Genomic DNA, 17,953 nt, shown 5'->3' on the forward strand with positions numbered 1-17,953 from the left:
AGTCACCCCGTGCTGTGCGCTCAGTCACTCAGTCGTGTCTGACTCTGTGACCCCATGGACTGGAGCCCTCCAGGCGCCTCTGTCTGTGGGGTTCTCCAGGCAAGAATACTGGAGTGGGTTGCCATTTCCTACTCCAGGGGATCTTCCAGACTAGGGATTGAACCTGTATCTCTTGCATCTCCTGCACTGGCAGGCAGATTCTTTACCCCTGTGCCACCCGAAGTCACATTGGCTGGGTTCAAATCCAGTAGCCACTAGAGATGAATGCTCTCACTTGTGATTTTACCAAACTTTAGTTTTCTGATCTGCAAAATGGATGTAATAATTCCCTAGGATTTGAATGTTTAATTACGTGGCAATGAAATCCCTGTAGCACATGTGTGATATGCTGAATACTCAGTAAAAGACTCTTGGCTGTTTAGACCTTAAGATGTATGAAGCCATTTCAGGGGTAAGACTTTCTTTGCTCATCAGAGAGAGAAGAGCTACCTTCAAAGCAATTTTCTTCAAGGTTATAGGAAAAAAAAATAAAAAAATATCTTCCCAATCCTGAAAATTCTAAGTGGACGCTAATGTCTTACTTACACGGTGTTAAGCTATTCCAAGATAATAAACAAACAAGGTGCGTGCCCTAGCATATGGACTGGACGTCCTATATACAGCTCTTTCCCCAGCATCAGCCTTAAGAGATGCAAATCGCAAAGAAACCTTCTCCAAAATTTCCTCTTGTTTCTGAGTGGCAGCAGCTGGGCTGCTCCCAATCTTTTCAGGAATGCCAGCACATTAGTGCCATATAAACAGCTTGTCTTGGGGAGACGGGGGCTGGGGCTCTCAGAATGTACTTTGTGACTGTAGTCATTCAAAAGGTGCATTTTGTTACTGTCTGGAGGAACAGGGCCAAAATGGCACACTTTAGAAAGTACGGAATTGATTTCTTCTCCCTCATTTCAACAGCAACGAGTACAGCTCTGCACTGTCGCATGCTGACGTGGGCTGCACTATTTAAAAGGCACACACAGGGCACCCCTTGTAAAAGGAGGCAAGATTTTCCTGGAGTTAATCCTTATTAGCCGCCCCACCACTCTGTCCCCTGTCCCCAAATGCTCTGCATGTTGATTTCTAGCTTTGCAGCAACTTTTGCATTGTTAGGGATTTGACTACATCTCTTCAAGGCGGACCCTGGCAAGGAGAATTTGAGAGGGAACTACTAGTAACATCTCAGCCAACCATGTTTCAAAACAAATTTCTCCCACAAACCCCTGTTGATACCTGTGAAAATACTGCTCAGATAGTCCCCAGTGGACCTCTGTACACCTTCCAGTGGAACAAAAATATCTGAGGTCTCCACCTGTACTTTTTGCGGGTTGAGTCACTAAGTTGTGGTCCGACTCTTTGAGACCCCATGGCCACCAGGCTCCCCTGTCCACGGGATTTCCCAGGCAAGAATACTAGAGTGGGGAGCCATTTCCTTCTCCAGGGGATCTTCCCAACCCCAGGGATGGAATTGCCATCTCCCGTGTCTCCTGCATTGCACGCGGGTTCTTTGCCGCTGAGCCACCTGGGCTTCGCATCCTATATTTTTCAGTTTTGGCCAAATGTAACAAAACTAGTATTTGGCCTCCAAAGGTGTCCTTTTCAAGAAACCCAATAATACCCAACCCAATAATGCCAACATTTGAGGACACTTCTGGTGGTGCTCCAAGAATACCAGCGAACGCTCCCACTTCCCCGGTGTTCTTGGGGCTGTGCGACCATGTCTGGCCGATGGGAGTGAAGGGTTACACTTCTGGGCCGTGCAGTCCAGCCTCAGTGAACACACAGAAACCACAGCAATAGCTGCGAAGACTCAGTCCTCGTTTATGGAAACTGCCACCATGGCGAGTTGGTTTGAAACCTCAGCGTCAGGCCTGCCACCTGAGGAAACACTCCAGGAGGTCCTCATCTGCCTCTGTGTTCTACTTATGTCAAGTCTGCTTGCCAGCCATCTGCTCTCACGGTGCCTCAAAGGCAGGAGAGGAGCCCTGTTGTTTCAGCCTCAAAACCGCATCGCTAGAGGGGAACACCCATCCCTTCAGCATGTATGCATTTTCTCTGTGTACTCTCCCAACACATCTCTCTTTCACGTTAATAATAAAGAAAAAAAAATATTTGAAAAAGAAAAAAAAAGATCCTTGTTCCCTCTAGGTTGTTCTCATGTTTGGCCAGCTCATCTGTCCTGATGCTAATTCAGTTTCACGTTGCTTGTCCTGAGAGACATTTCTCCTTTGCACTCATTCCTGTGTACTGGCATTGAGGAGTCTGGTAAAAACTCACAGGCAGGGCTTCCCTGGTGGCTCAGTGGTAAAGAATCCGCCTGTCAACGCACGGCAACGGGTCTGACTCCTGATCTGGGAAGACCCCACGTGCTGCGGAGCAACCACGCCCGTGCACCACAGCGATTGACCTGTTCTCTAGAGCCTGGGAACCACAACTACGGGGTCCATGCGCTGCAGCTACTGAAGCCTGTGCGCCCTAGGGCTTGTGCTCCACAGTAGGAGAAACCACAGCAAGGAGAAGCCTCCAAACTGCAGCTAGAAAGGAACCCCAGTCGCTGCAACAAAAGAAATGCCCGCATAGCAACAAAGACCCAGCACAGCCAAAAGTAAATAAATAAAACTGTTAAAGAAAAGAAAATCACACATTCAAAAAGAACTCCCCCTTCCAAAACAACAACAACAACAAAACACCTCAACTCATAGGCAGTATCTACTGAAGGAGGTTTAAACCTCTCGTTACTTTAAACCAAGCTTTGAATATACACATGTAATATGAATATCAGCTTCTCTAGTGGCTCAGATGATAAAGAATCTGCCTGCAATGCAGGAGACCTGGGTTTGATCCCTGGGTCAGGAAGATCCCCTGAAGAAGGGAATGGCAACCTACGTCAGTATTCTTGCCTGGAGAATCCCATGGATAGAGGACACTGGCAGGCTATAGTCCATGGGGTCACAAAGAGTTGGACGTGACTGAGCAACTAATAGTAACTAACTAACATGTAAATAACATGTACAAAACATTATAAACATATTTTAAACATGAAATAATATATTATTCAATATGTATGTGCAATTCAGACTCACTGAGTTTTTCAAAAGTATACACAGTATGAATTTCTCATGGGGAAAATACATCTTGAAGGGAAGGGCCTTAAAAGCTCTCTTTATGACATTGCACAGCCCCTTCCGGTAAGCAGCTTGCCATCAACACGTCTGTCTGGTCAGCCTGGTATCCACATCTGCTTGGCCAAACAGCCACGGTCCTCAGTGGCCAGCATGATCCTTATCAGGTAGGCAGAGAACCAAGGTGGGCCAAGCAGAAATAACACTGAGGTTTGTGCTAGAACTACTGGGAACAGCAAGTTTTTCACACTGGAGCTGCTAGGGTTACCAAGCCTGGGGCAGCGGTGGGCCCTCTCTGCTCCTTCCCGGGGAGAATCTGTGACTAAAACCACACAGCGCTAAACAGAGACAAGGGGAGGGCGTGCAGACCTTTCGTTACCTCTAGGCGCTCAGTTTAACCCTAGGCAGATCATGTTAGGCAGCCTCCGATGTACCAATCAGTGGGCTCCAGACAATATCTGTTTGTAAGCCATCATGTCCCAGAGAAAGGGTGACAGGGATGTGAGTCTAGTGTTCCTAGGCTCACCCTGAAACACAACGTCAGCTATCACCTAGCTGGTCTATAGCGCGAACAGCATCACGGTTACCCTTAAACGCCAGGGGAAGGCCTCAGATGAACCCTTCCTTGTTCTCTTGACCTTTCCGACTGAGAACAGACCCAGGGACACCATCTGTTCACAGATTCTGTTGACCCCACCTTCAGGATATATCTACAGTCCATCAGTTCACAACCTGCATGGCTGCCCTCATCCAAGCCACCGTCACTCCTTCTTGGACAAGTCCATGGTCTCCTAGCTGGTCTCTCTGCCTCTGCCCCTGCTCCTTTTCAGGCGTCTTTGCAACACAGCCAAGGAATCCTGAATCACAACACTTCTCTACCAAACAGTCCTTCTGTCATGGTAAAAGGCAATGTGTTCCAGCGATCTGAAGTGTTCACAAAGCTGTACATGACCCAACTCCCCTTTATCCTGCTTCTTCCTGATACCCTTTCCTACATACTCTCTTCCCACACTCATCTGCTCCAGCCACAGCGCTTGGCTCTTCCTGGAACATAGTAGGCACATTCCTGCCTCAGGGCCTTTACACATGCTGTTTCCTCTGCGTGGAACCTGCCCCAGATGGAGCCCATTTGACTCCTTTGGACAAATACCCCTTACCAGGGATAAGGCCTTCTTTAACCACTCTGAGGGCTTCCCAGGTGGCTCAGTGGTAAAGAACCTGCCTGCCAAGAGGAGACGAAGGTTTGATCCCTGGGTTGGGAAGATCCCCTGGAGAAGAAAATGGCAACCCACTCCAGTATTCTTGCCTGGGAAATCCCACGGACAGAGGAGCCTGGAGGGTTCCAGTCATGGGATTGCAAAGAGTCGGAGATGACCTAGCAACCAAGCAACAACCACCACCACCACTCTGACCATTCACCCTAAAGCCTCAGCATCCCCTTCCACCTTCCAGACTGATTTTTCTCATTGCATACTTAACATCATCTTGTTTGCTTTACTTATTCCCTGTCTCCTCTACTAAAATGTGAGCTCCATGAGAGAAGAGTGTCTGGCACACAACAGGGGCTCAAAATTCATTGAGTGAACAGACAGAAGTGGGGGGAACATGACCCCTGTTCATTATTGATGAAGCTTGTTAAAGGGCAGAAGCTTCCTACATCAGTCTGAGAGGTGAAGCCTGCCAGGGCAGCCAAGTGGGCCAGCCTATCTCACTCAGTTAAACTGGCTGACAGTGTGAAGCTGAAAAAACACACAACTTTTAAATAGAAGCTTCAAATAGGCTTCCCTCGGGAAGCAGTGAGAACCAGTTCAAGGATGATGCTAGTATAAGGATGACTTACCATCAGCCATCTTTATGTGTATTACACATCTTTATGTGTATTAAATGCCACAGAATATGATAAATGTTCTACCACTGAATTTTCAATAAAAGGCTATGAAAAAAATTTTAAGGTCAAGAGGCGCTATTATGTGGTTATGACAAAGTGGAGCACGGTCTCAGAGAAACTGGGAAAGCTCAAAAACTTATTAACTCATTTTGTGGGTTCAGAAACTAAAGCTCAAAATGGGAAATGGGATTTGTAGCCAGCAAGTAGCAGGGCTGGTATCTGAACTCGCATCTCCCTGATTTTTGAGCAAAAGCCTCTTTGGCACTAAATTCTAGGAGCTCATCATGGGTGCCTTAATCTCAACAGCGGCTCTGTATCGCCAGCTTCTTGCAGATAAAGTGGGTCTCCCAGGTGGTAACACAAGAAGCACTGCAGCTGCCTTACCTTTCTGAGTGAGGAGGCCATGGGCGTCCCCTCCCCTTGGTTAAGCCCCCCTCACTGGGCACGTGCTGACGGTGGAACCCGAGCCCACGCCAGGGCGGCCTGGCGACTCACCTCCAGTAAACAAGCACAGCAATGAGAAGGATGAGGCACACGAAGGTCAAGGCTGATACCACAATCAGAGGGATGATCCACTCCATCCTCCCCGGGGAAGGCCGGCTTATCATCCCAGAGGTGTTCTTCTCTGCTGCAAAGAGAAACCGTGCCAGTTAGAGGGCTGAGGCGAGCAGAGCGCGGGAGCCAGGGGAGCCTGAGTGTGCTGGAGAACTCTGCTCCACTTTTGGGTGGTTCCTGGAACGGGGCTGCCCGGTGATGAAGGGCAAACCACTGTCCTCGCCGTTTCCTGGGGAGTCCCAAGCCAGGCGGGGGCTGTTCTGCAGGCTGCACCCCGTAGTTGCCAGTGGGATGGGTTTGAAGATAAGAGGTCCAGATGTTTTTGAAAAGACTTGAGCCGATGCCAGAGACCCAGCCTCGCTCTGAGAATGCTACTGACCCTGAGTGATCTCTGGATATACTGAAGAAATGTGCTCAGGTCTGAACGAAGCACTGAACCCGCTTCTGGAAAATGGACAGGGGAGCCGGGCAGGTTTGCCGGGGCAGGAGGGAGGGAAGGAAAGATGGGCTTTGCTGAGATAACCGTCTGTGACTGATCGGGTGTGTATTTCTTTGCTTAGCATCCGTTACCCCCTCCTCTAGTCCTGCTGTGGGAAACCACCCTCCCTAACAGTCCTGGTGGGACAACTGTCCAAGAGTGGATCCCCCAGTCTCCCGGCTAAGGGGAAGGAGCAGGACTCAAGTTGGAGCAATGGTGCTCTCACCCTAGAATCTCAACCAGCCTCTCAAAGTCTGAACAATAGCACACCCAAGCAAAAGCACCCAGATTGCTCCGCCCATCAGCTCCCACCACCCAGATCTCCAGAGACCCCGTTTTTCCCTCAAATCTGGTTCAAAAGCTTTTCCTTTGATCCCATTTCCCACCTGCCCCCTCACCCCATCCTTCTAAAGGCTCTCAGACAGGCAGCCCCATCTCTCTCTGCTCCCAGCACACATCAGCCCCTCAACAGTAGCCAGTCTGGGGGTTAAGAGGGGAAGCTTGCGGAATAGTCGAAGATTCTCTTGGCTCGGCTAGCACCTCTTACCCCAGCAGCTCCTCCTCCTCTCTCTCAGGTCCCAAGGATCTTCACAAGTTCCCAGCAGACTCAGGTGAGAACCTAATCTGTGAAGAGTGGGGTCGATGCCTGGAAATCTCCAGGTGGTCCGCAGGAAGCTCAGAGGGCAGCGTGGGGTTGGGAAGAGCCCAGGGGCACAGAGAAGGTCAGGAGAAGCATGTGGGGAGAAAGCAAAGGTTCCCTGTGATCGAAGGGAGAAGCCCACAGACACCTCCACTGCTGGCTGCAGGGCTCAGCGAGGATTCCTCCTGCTCTGCAAAAATGAGGCCAGCATTCAGCCAGCCCCAAGCTCCCCTGTGCTGGATGGACTACGTGAAGGGCTAATCAGGCTGGGTTTCCAGGAGAGAGGGGGTGGGCTGAGCAGGAAAGAGATAATTGGCCCCGGGAGCAGATGATTAAAGAGGCAAGACCTGGAGTGAGGAAGAAATGGGTTACAGCCTTTTTTCCTGGGTTTCCTCAAAAGTCGTTGACCTTGATCCCCTCCTTTGTTTCATGCAAAGGCGGGGCCAGACGTATGCCCAGCTCACAGGTGACAAGACAGAGGCAGGCACACTCTGATGAAAAGCCTCAGCAGGGCAATCGGAGATTTATAAAGAGCCTTCCTAACTGTGCTAGCCCATTTCTCACAATAGCATGCCCCAGAGGTTTCCATTAGGCATCTATCTGACAAGTCTCGACTGCATGCCCGGCATGGTGAGACGGGCTGCGGAGGCAAGAAAACATCAGACGGGAACAACTCTGCGTCTGTGGGGTGGGAATTTAAAGGAAGAGGAGCAGACGCATGAACAAGCAATTGGAATAAATGAAAGTGATGCCAGGGGCAGCACATGGGGTCCAGGGGAACAGTCGGCTCAGCCCAGGGATTCTGGTGGGGCTTCCTGATGTTCAGACGGCAGTTGAAGGATGAAGGTGAGTTAGCCAGGTCAAGGGCAAGCACGGATGTGTTCTGGAGAGAGAGCGCTGAAGTAGAGGGGGTATGAGAATGAAGAGGGGGGATCCAAAATGGAGAGTTGGAGGCCCCATCAGCCAGGGTTTTTAGGCTGGATGAAGGGAACTGATTTTAGGCCAGAGGACATGTCCTGCAAGATTGTAAGCTGAGGCGGACAAGTGTCAGATGTACAATCTCTCTCTATGTATCATGCTTTCATTGCGAACCTCTGGTCACCGGCCACAGAATCAGAGTTGCAAATAAGAATTTTGCAGGGCTCCAGCAGGAGGCAGCCCAGCCAGGTAATCATGTGGCTGGTGGTGGGGAATCTCAAAGCGGGGATGGTGCCGCTCATGGAAAATATGGCAGGAGGGCTGACGGAAACGCCTTACGACCAGGGAACTCACTTTCCACCACAAGAAGCCCTGGTATAGCCAGTGTCTTATTTCTCTCGGCTCCTTCTCACAGAAGAGGCTTCCTGTCCGGGCTACTGCATGGTTAGGCAGGGGTGGGGAGGAGGCAGAAGGCAAAGTCCCTGTCCTGCTCATCCTCAAGTCACTGAAAATGACCCTCGCCCAAAACTCCCTCAGATTTCAGAACGGAGCTGTTTCTAACATTTCATCATGCCTGTGTGAGCACTCTTCTTTTTTTTTTTTTGAGAGGTTGAAGGAGTAAACATATTTGAAGTCCCTCTCAAGAGAGCCCCTTGAATGGTGGCATTTGTGGAGGAGAACTCAGACCAGGAGCAGCTGGCAGCGAGAGAGAAAAAGCTAAGGATTATTTTGACAGCAGTTTGTTCTTCACCTGGCCTAACGACGGGCAGCGGGATCTGCCGAGGTTGTTTACCTAAAAGCCAGGCAAAAATAGGAGTGCCTCTGGATTTCCACCTGGGCACAACAAAGCTGACTGCACGTTAACACTCAGAGTCCCGCTTCGTCTTCACGGTACCAGGAGTCTGGAGCTTCACTCCATGACCACAGAGTCAAGTGCATCTTCTCCTGAGGAATCCCGCACTGCCCCTGGGGACAGCAAGGTCCTCCATGAGTGAGCGGCCCCCACCCCATCATCTCCTGCTACCCCACCTCCGCTGCAATGGGTTCCAGCCACATCCACCCATCCAGTGACCAGCTGGGCCATGATCCCTCCTGTCGACCGCTGACCCTGCTGAGCTCACCAGCCCGGGAACACTGCTCCATCCTGTCCCCAGAAGCTCCTGCTGATCCCTCCGTCCTGGCTCAGGTGTAGGGATCAGCTCCTCTGTGAAGTCTCCCCAAACCCCTGGTCTGTGCTCTCTGGAAGGCGCAGTTAAGATTACAGGCTTGAACCTTGGCTCTGCCACTTTCTACATGACCTCTAACTGATAACTTGCATCACCCGGGGCCTGGAGTTCTTCATCTATAAAAGGGGGAGAAAAGAACCTATTTTCCTGATGTGGTGGGAAAACTCAAGACACAAGCAGAATGCTTAGACGTGTGCCCAGCACTGAGCAAATACTAAGTAAATCCTCTAATCCTCGCCATGGTGGTTGTCATCATGCACTTTTCTTATGGCACATGTAATGCCAAGCGCTCTCTTATTACTTACTCTAAGGTCCCCCAGAGCAGCCATCAAACAGTCAACTACTAGAAATTAACTAGGAACACATAACCTGCCACCTGAACTGGGTCTACACTCTTCCCCCCAAGCCCTCGGTCTCCCAACAATCTTCCCCACACCAAGGCCCCAAACACTAGAACATACTACTGACTTTTCAGAGAAACCAAGATCCTGCCCTCCAGGATTGCAAATTCTGACTACAAATCCTGCCTCAGGCCTTTTCCACTCTGTGACTTTGGGTAAGTGACTGTCTCTGAGCCTCTGGTCACTCCTCTATCAAAGGGAAACAGAGGACAATGCTCACCTCTCGAGGGACTTAGGGGAATTAAATAAGATAACCTACGCAAAGCAGACTATGCGAGATGCAAAAGGAAATCATGGGGCCACTTTTTCAAAAATTATTGAAGAGTTTCAAGAGGTGACAGCAGAACATAAATGTAAACACAGGGCCTTCTGGGCACGGGGCTGTGACCACATGGGCTGCATCCTCAGAAAGCTGGCCCTGAGCAGTCAAGCATTCAGCCCAGTACCCGCGTCCAGAGAACATTCGTTCTTTTCTTCCTTTCAACCAGGCAACATTGCTGACTGTGATAAAATGAGATGTTCCAAACTGTCAGGAGTAGAAAATACCCCGATGCTGGGGAAGATCAAAGGCGGGAGGAGAAGGGGACAATAGAAGATGAGATGGTTGGATGGCATCACCAACTCAATGGACATGAATTTGAGCAAACTCTGGGAGACAGTGAAGGACAGGGAGGTCTGGCATGCTGTAGTCTATGAAGTTGCAGAGTCAGACATGACTGAGCGACTGAACAACAGAACAGTTAGGAGCAGCTCACTCGTACTCAGAGCTTCACTTACAACCCAGTTACCTCCTGAATGGCACAGCAGAGCTGGGGTGTCCAGCTCCAGGAGAGTCTGCCTCTCTTTGTGATGCCCAAACTCTGACACCAGGACAAGTGCAGGACCGCTGGGTTAACAACAGCACCTTCTTGCCTCCGTCTCTGATCTGTCCAGTTGGTCTGGTTTTACCAGCAGAACTAGCCCAGCCATTCCTGCCGGCCATGGGCAGTGTGAACTGGCAGCCCACAGATGTGTGGGTTGGCACCCTTCCCCTGGGAATTATTAAATTGTGAGGTAGGTGCCAAGATTTCACAAACAAGAGAGTTCCGCAAAAAATCAGAATTAAAACAAAACAAAACAAAAAACTACCCCAAATCTTCTCCCATATCACAGATCTGAATTCCCAGATGGCAAACATCAGCTGGAAGAAAGGAGCATACTCTCTAAGACAAGCTATGGCTCACTGGTTTGCCACAGTCCTCACTGCTCCCTAATGCAGCAGAAGACCTGCTTTCTTTGCCCCTGACTCCCGCGGCCAGCTCCCTCTGGCCAGTTGAATTTCAATCTGCAGTATGGCACTCTGACCCAAGGAAGCAGCAGGAAGACACACGCACGCGCATACACCTGGGGCTTTTACAAAAGCCTTATCATCAAAAGCAAAAATCACGGTTTAATCCAACTCCTGACCAGGATTCTGAAGACACGAACTTGGCTCACGAGAGAGGCTGTACCAGGCAGCTTTCCCAACCCAGCTTTTATCCTGAAAATGATTTGAGTTTTCAACCAATGAGAAGTCAGTCAGATTGCTGCTCCATCTTTACAGTGTGGGCCATTCCTCTTTGTGAACCTAGAACCTTTTCATACTCTTTCCAGGCTGCATCTTGCTGTTCTAAGAGGATAAAAATGGGAAGGGGATATCAATTTATGCCCCCTTCTCCTCCCATGGATGTGATGTGCAGATGAGGGGCTGCTAGGAGGGTCAGAAGATGTCAGGCCAGGCAGGCCTGGGACTCAGAGAATGATCCAGTTTCAGAAACATCTTCCAGTGGAAATGTAGAGCAAAATGCTAATATACAATCTTCTTTGAGCATTTGTGTGTAGAGCGGGGGGAGGGTGAATGACCTCCCCACAGATCATCTTCCTCTTTTATTTAAGCATCCACAAGAATCTGAGTAAACTGCCTCCATTCTGCTTTCTCAAAAAAAAAAAGAAAAGAAAAACAGTTTTCAGTGGCATATGTCATCACTGAATTAATGCTGTTTGCCTTTTACTGGCTTGGCTCTCATCCCAGTAGAAGCAAATAAAAACGGAGTACAATGTACTATAAATGCTACAGGCAGGGAAATATCAGATGGACCCGTAGGAGATGCTTCCTACCCTGCAGGAAGGGCTCAACTTCTGCTTCGGGACAAGAACCTCTACGTGGTCAAGACTGAAAGGGGCTTGGATCCTGACAGGCCACTCTCAGGGGCTGGGGAAAGGTGGATTCAGCCACATTTCAAGGGAGACTGAGAGCAGAACAACCTGCACACTCAAAATCTGTAGCTGGGTTTAAGTCACGAAAAACTAGATGGTGTTTGGATAATGCCACTCCTTCAAAACCAGCTGCAGCTATGAATTAAGGTGCTACTCAAAAAAAAAAAAAATAGCGGTAAAACACACATAAAAGTTAGCATCTTTACCATCTCCAGGAGTACAGTTCAGTAGGGTTAAGCATATCACATTGTTGCTCAACTGATTTCAAAGAAATCTGCTTTTCATCTGCAAAACTGCAACTCTGTACCGATGAAACGACAATTCCCATCAGCCCCAGCCCCTGGCAATCACCATTCAACTTTCTGTATGACCTGACTACCCTACTGCAGGTAACTCATGTAAGTGGACTCGTGTGTGTGTGTGTGTGTGTGTGTGTGTGTTGTGACTGGCCCAAGGTCCATCTATGCTGTAGCTCTGTGACAGGGTTTCCTTTCTTCTTAAAGCTGAACAACACTCCACTCTATGTTTATATGACATTTTGTTTATCGATTCATCAGTCATTGGACACGTGGGTTGTTTCCATTCCTTGGAAACTTGGCCACTATAAATAACACTGCTATGAACATGATAGTTCAAATATCTCCTCAAGACCCAACTTTCAATCCTTTTGGGTAAATACCCAGGAACAGGATTCCTGGATCATATGGCAATTCTATTTTTAGTTTTATTAAGAACTTCCATACCGTTTCCCAAGTGGCTGTACCATTTGACGTTCCCCTCAACAGGGCACAACAATCTTCATTTTGCCACATCCTCAACAACACTTGTTGTTTTCTGGTTTGTTTTTTGAGTTTTGTGCCAGCACCCCTGACAGTTGTGAAGTGAAAGGAAAGCTGCTTTTTTTATAGGGCCACAAAACTTGTCTTTATTTTCTGAGGCGCTGGCATTAGATAAACCGCTGTTGCAGAGACATGACTGTGAGGACAAATACATATATTCTCCTGCAACGGGACATGGGTTTCATGTTCCCATGACCATGTCTGAGCTCAACTTAGAGCATCCATGTCTTTCCATTTACATCACCACTAGGAGTTGTCATCAATAAGCCCCCTTACCACTTTTCACAGAGCTCAGACTCAAAACAAGGCAAGTGTCACCTGTATTTCAGTAAGGCATTGGAACACTGAAGGAACTTGATAAACCCCAATTTAATTCAAGTTCCATAAACACGGCAGGTCCTGGGTCCCGACCTACCGGAAATCACCACCATAGACACTTCATTGCAACATCATGTGTCTCTGCCATTAATCAGGACTCCTGTCAGACACACAGCCCCTTAGAACTGGAATCCTTTGCTCCAGCCTCTCTGGAAACTTGCTTGTTCTTGGGGAGGTCTGGTTTTCTACATCAAGAGATATACAATCTGTCCTAGTTCCGAGATCACTCAGAGAGGAACAGAAACTTCCAAGGACCCAGACACTTTCTAGCAGGAAACTAAACCACACTGGAGCCTTCAGGGCACCCAAGCGAGTTCTTTCCAACACTTGCAGGAAAATCACAGTCAGGAGCTGGGGCAAGCCATATGATGTAGGAAAGTTCTCCTCACAAAAGAAGCCTGAGCAACAGAACCAGCCAGGCTGAAAACTGCGAAGACAGTCCATGCAAGTGCTGGGTCTAATTTACTTTAAGTAAAGCATGCAGGGACTTCCCTGCTGGGCCAGGGCTAGAACTCTGTGAAACCAGTGCAGGGGGCCCAGGCTCAATCCCTGGTCAGGGAACTAGGCCCCACGTGCCACAACTAAGAGTTTGCATGCCATAACTAAACATTCTGCACGCCACAATGAAGGCTGAAGATCCCACGTACGACAACTAAGACCCAGCAGAGCCAAAAAACCAACCAATCAAACCAAGCATGAAGCATCTCCCCCCTCCACAAACCCCAGCTAAATTTCAGTCGTGACGTCTGCTCTGTCTTCATGATCCTGTATTACTACTTACTTCTGACCTTAAATTACCTCCTATTTTCCCCTCCCAAGTAAACCTCTTTGAAAAGGAATTTTATGTCAACCTATAAATCTGAGATTCTCCACCATGGCACGATGGACATTTTGGACCAAGAAATTCTTTGTTGTGGGGCTGGTCTGCGCCCTGCAGAATGTCCAGTAGCATCCATGTAACGCTAGGAGCAGGCCCAGCCTCAGTCGTGATAACTGAAAATGTTTCCAGATATCGCCAAATATCCCTGTGAGGAAAGGGAACAAGCTCATCTCTAGGTGATCTTCAGAGTCTGTGCCAAAAGTGAAAAAATGATTTCTTTTTACAAGGACACATTCAAATACTCGCTTAATACCTAATAATTCATCTGAAACCATCCCGGTTTGCCCACTTGGCGAATAAGCCCCAAGGGCAGGAGGCCAGCAGCACCAGGTGGGCTCAGGGCCTGTGTCTGACCCCCTGTCTCACCACGTCTTGCTCAGGCAAATTCCTTAAGCTCTGAGCCTTGGTCTCCTGAGGCTTCCCAGGTGGCGCCAATGCAGGAGACATAAGAGGCTCTAGTTCAATCCCTGGCTGGGGAAGATCCCCTAGGGGAGGGAATGGCAACCCACTCCTCTTCTTGCCTGGAGAATGGACAGAGGAGCCTAGTGGGCTACAATCCCTAGGGTTTCAAAGAGCTGGATATGACTGAAGCGACTTAGCATGCACGCCTTGGTTTCCTCACTGGTCTAAGGGCCACAAGGACAGCGGAGGCCGCTTGGGGTTGTGTAGGGTAAGTGACATCACATTTTGGCTTTTAGCATGGAACAAATATTAAGCAGTGATGCAACTGTTTCTAGAAGTAAAGATTTTCAAGCTGGCCTTCCTTAGAGCCTAAGTGTTCCCAAGAGGTACTCAAGGTTTTCCCAAAGGAGAGAGGAGGCTGGAGGTTAGCACCCCCGACTCTGAGTCAGAGCAGAAGAGCAGCTCCAAGTCTCTGACCAACTCAGTCTATTTCTGACTTATGCACGTGCTCAGCTGCTTCAGCTGTGTCCTTTTGACTCTTTGCAACCCCGTGGGCTGTAGCCTCCCAGGTCCCTGTCCACGGAATTCTCCAAGCAAGAATACTGGAGTCGGTTGCCATGTCCTCCTCCAGGGAATCTTCCCGATCCACGGATCGAACCTCAGTCTCCTGCATTACAGGGGGATTCTTTATCACTGGGCCACCAGGGAAGCCCATTCCTAGCTCAGGGTTAGGACCAAAGTCAGTCAAGGGCCAGATCTGGTCTGGAGACTATACTCTCCCGACCCCTGAACTGGAGGAGGCACTCAGCCAGCTTTTGGTGAATGAGTGTTTACATAATGGGGTTCTGAGCAAGATGCAGTCTGAAAAAGGAGTTTCCCAGATATAAGGAAAGAAAAAGGGAAAACCCCAGCATTAAATGATGAGTTTGTAGACTGTGCCCACCCTGAGGTGCTACCGCCAGGGCATGTTGCGTTCCACCCTGAGAACACTGTATTGCCTTTGGGGGTGTCTTCACCACATCTGGGCTGTGGCTGCTGAGGGAGGGACCCTGGCTGTTACCTGCCTGATTTCTGCATGTGCCTGAACTGGCCCCTTTCTTCTAGAGAATCGTTCTCTCTTCTTCCCTGCAAGTTAATACTGAAGATACTATTCATAGGATTTTTTGAAAAGATGTTATCAAACATCAAGGGGATTTAAATAAGCCTTTTGGAGAGGCTGGTAAAAAAAATAACACAATTTGTTTAACATTAACGCTTTTTTTTGAAGAGACTAAATATCGACTGGGAGAATTGTTTTTAACATGAAGAAAAAATAAATGTGGAACAGATTTACACAAATGTACATCCAGAGTCTTTAAAAGAAGTCACCACTAACATTAAAATGATGGGGATTTCGTTTAAAAAAATAAACACCAAGCTGGAGGAGGCAGATGGAGAAAAGGGCAAGATGGATCGAGGCAAAGTGAGACCTTGGGGGTCATGCACAATGTGGGGTTTTACCCTCAAGTTACTTATATCTTTTATTAACCAACAGGCCACATATGGTTAACATATATATTAACCAACCAACACATATATTTGCCTTCAGTCTTGCCTAGCATCAGGGTCTTTTTCAATGAGTCAGCTGGCCATCAGGTGGCCAAAGTATCTGAAGGCACAAGAAGAAGAGAGTGGAAGAGGATGAGATGACTGGATAGCATCACCAATTCAATGGACGTGATGGACAAATGGGCAATGGGCTAATGCCGGGAGATAGTGAGAGACAGGGAGGCCTGGTGTGCTGCAGTCCATGGGGTCCCAAAGAGTCAGACATGACTGAGCGACACACACACTTCTGTGTAAAGCCACAGGGGTCAGCAAATGATAGCGTGCTGATCAAATCAGGCCCACTGCCTGTTTTTGAAAGCTGAGTTTTACCAGAACTCAAACCACATCCGCCCATTTATGGGGTGTTTCAGGCTGCTTACGTGCCACCTTGCAAAGAGGTATAGTTGCAACAAAGACTTACAATCCACAAATGTGGAAATGTCCACTCTCTGGCTGTTTGCAGAATAAGTTTGCTCATGTCTGGCTTAACCAAGCCCCAGCCCCACCACCACTCTCAAATTGAAACTGCCCGAAATTCTAAAGGAAGACCCTTCTGACTTTGGGAAGAAGTGGACTTCCCCATCGAGATAAAGGTGGAAAGGTAGATGCTCTGCTTTACCAGTGCTGGGGACAGACTGGAGTTTCTGGAGATTGTTTCTAGTGCCAGCTCACTGGGGACCACAATCTCCACCTGCTCTTTAAAGTCCCAGGAAGACTGCAGGAGACCCGCAAAGGGCTGCCTCATAGTCGCCATTGCCGTCATGTGAGCCTCGGGCTGCATAAAGCTCCTCTTCCCGTGTCACTGACAAGACGGGTGACTCCGTTTATCTGCACCGCCCTCAGCACTAAGGGCTCTAGTTACGTCCACCTACAGATGAGGATGCTGAGCCCAAGACTGGCCTGCAGACCCTGTGAGAATAAAGGGCAGAGCCTCCTGGGAGGATCTGACTCCATAAGCTACTCTGCCAAGACCGTGGACACTCAGATGCGTGCAGGGTTGACGCTGGAGACGCACAGTTCCTGTACCTGAAGGCAGAAACCTCCGCAGGATTTACCAATTGTTTCTGCTCCCCTCTCCCTGGAATCAGGAACTTGACTGCCACTGCAAGGACTCATTTCCGTGCACCTGAACTGAATCCCAGGCACCCCCCCCTCCACCAGTCTCTCAAACTGCCAAAGCTTCAAGCTCATCGCTTGGAGAGCTTTTCAGGAGTGTGGACAAAGGAACGTTTAAGAGGAGCCCGCTGAGAAGGCTACTTTGCCAGAGCCCCTAGTCTGCAGGCGAAACTGTTCAAGCCTGAAAATCAACTCCAGGTCCACTACTGTCTGTGGAGAAACCACACTGGTCCAAACTGCCTCAGTCATCACCTCCTAACTCAGCTTCCTGTGTCCATTCCTGCCTCCCTAAACGTCCACAGAGAGGCCGAAATGACCTTCTGAAAAAGTTCATCAGATGAGTAACTCTGCTGGGGAAATCCACCACTGGTTTTCCACATGGCTTAGAACCCAAGCCTCAGCATGGCTGACAAACCCCTTCCTGAACTAAGCTCTGCTCTAACTCATCCTGCATCCCTGATCTCGGGGGTCCCGACACACTGGCCCTCTGATGGCTCCCTGACTGATCCAAATTAGCCCCCACTTTAGGGTCTCTGGACCTGCTGCTCCTACAGCCCAGAAGGTTCTTCCATGAGTCACTGCCTAGCCAGCTCCTTCTCACCACCAGGGTCTCCACTCAGATGCCCTTCCTCGACCACTGGATGAAAACTGTCCCTGACCCCAACTCCAGCACTTGATGTTAACGCGTTTATTTACTGGAACACTCTCAAGGTTTTCCATTAGAAAATAAACCTCAGGAGGACACAAGCCTGACTAGATCTAGAGTCTATCCCCAATGCCTAGTCCAGCGCCTGGGATTCAGTGGGTACTCCACAAATATCTCTTTTAATATTTCCAAACACAAGAAATCCAACTTTTCCACATCAGTTCCTGGAGGGAATGTCACTGCTCCTGCAGGAAGAGCTGCAAACAGCTTCCCAAGTGGCTTGATATTTCCTTTACTTGATCCTTAGAGGACTACTCTGCACCTTCCCCTAAAACTGGGACAAAGTGAACAGCACCCACAGCAGACCCACACTTCAAAACATGAGTCCATACCAGCTTTAAGGAGGAACGTAATTCAAAACATGAAAATTTATTCTAAGTTGTATCTTAACATACGAGGTCTCAGCTTTAGATGAATTTTAATGTTTACAAGTGCAAAAGCAAATAAATATTTACCAGTTGCTTTTTTTTTTTTTTTTGCACTCTTATAACTCCACAACAGCTTAGATGCAAAAAAAAAAAAAAAGAAAAAGAAAAAAAAATTGTT

At 48.7% G+C, this 17,953-nt stretch overlaps 1 protein-coding gene across 3 annotated transcripts in view; it reads right to left on the reverse strand.

The window, feature by feature from the left end:
• Nucleotides 1-17,953, reverse strand: part of PTPRG (protein tyrosine phosphatase receptor type G) — a 747,715-nt gene that overhangs the window by 82,374 nt on the left and 647,388 nt on the right. For 2 of the 3 annotated variants that reach the window (XM_043885371.1, XM_043885369.1), the window contains exon 13: nucleotides 5,542-5,674. In XM_043885371.1, coding sequence (XP_043741306.1) covers nucleotides 5,542-5,674 — 133 coding nt within the window. The remainder of the gene's footprint in view (nucleotides 1-5,541; nucleotides 5,675-17,953) is intronic. The other variant, XM_043885370.1, reaches the window with a different exon arrangement.

Source organism: Cervus elaphus, chromosome 24, assembly GCF_910594005.1.
Source record: "Cervus elaphus chromosome 24, mCerEla1.1, whole genome shotgun sequence".
In the NCBI taxonomy this organism is placed as follows: domain Eukaryota; kingdom Metazoa; phylum Chordata; class Mammalia; order Artiodactyla; family Cervidae; genus Cervus; species Cervus elaphus.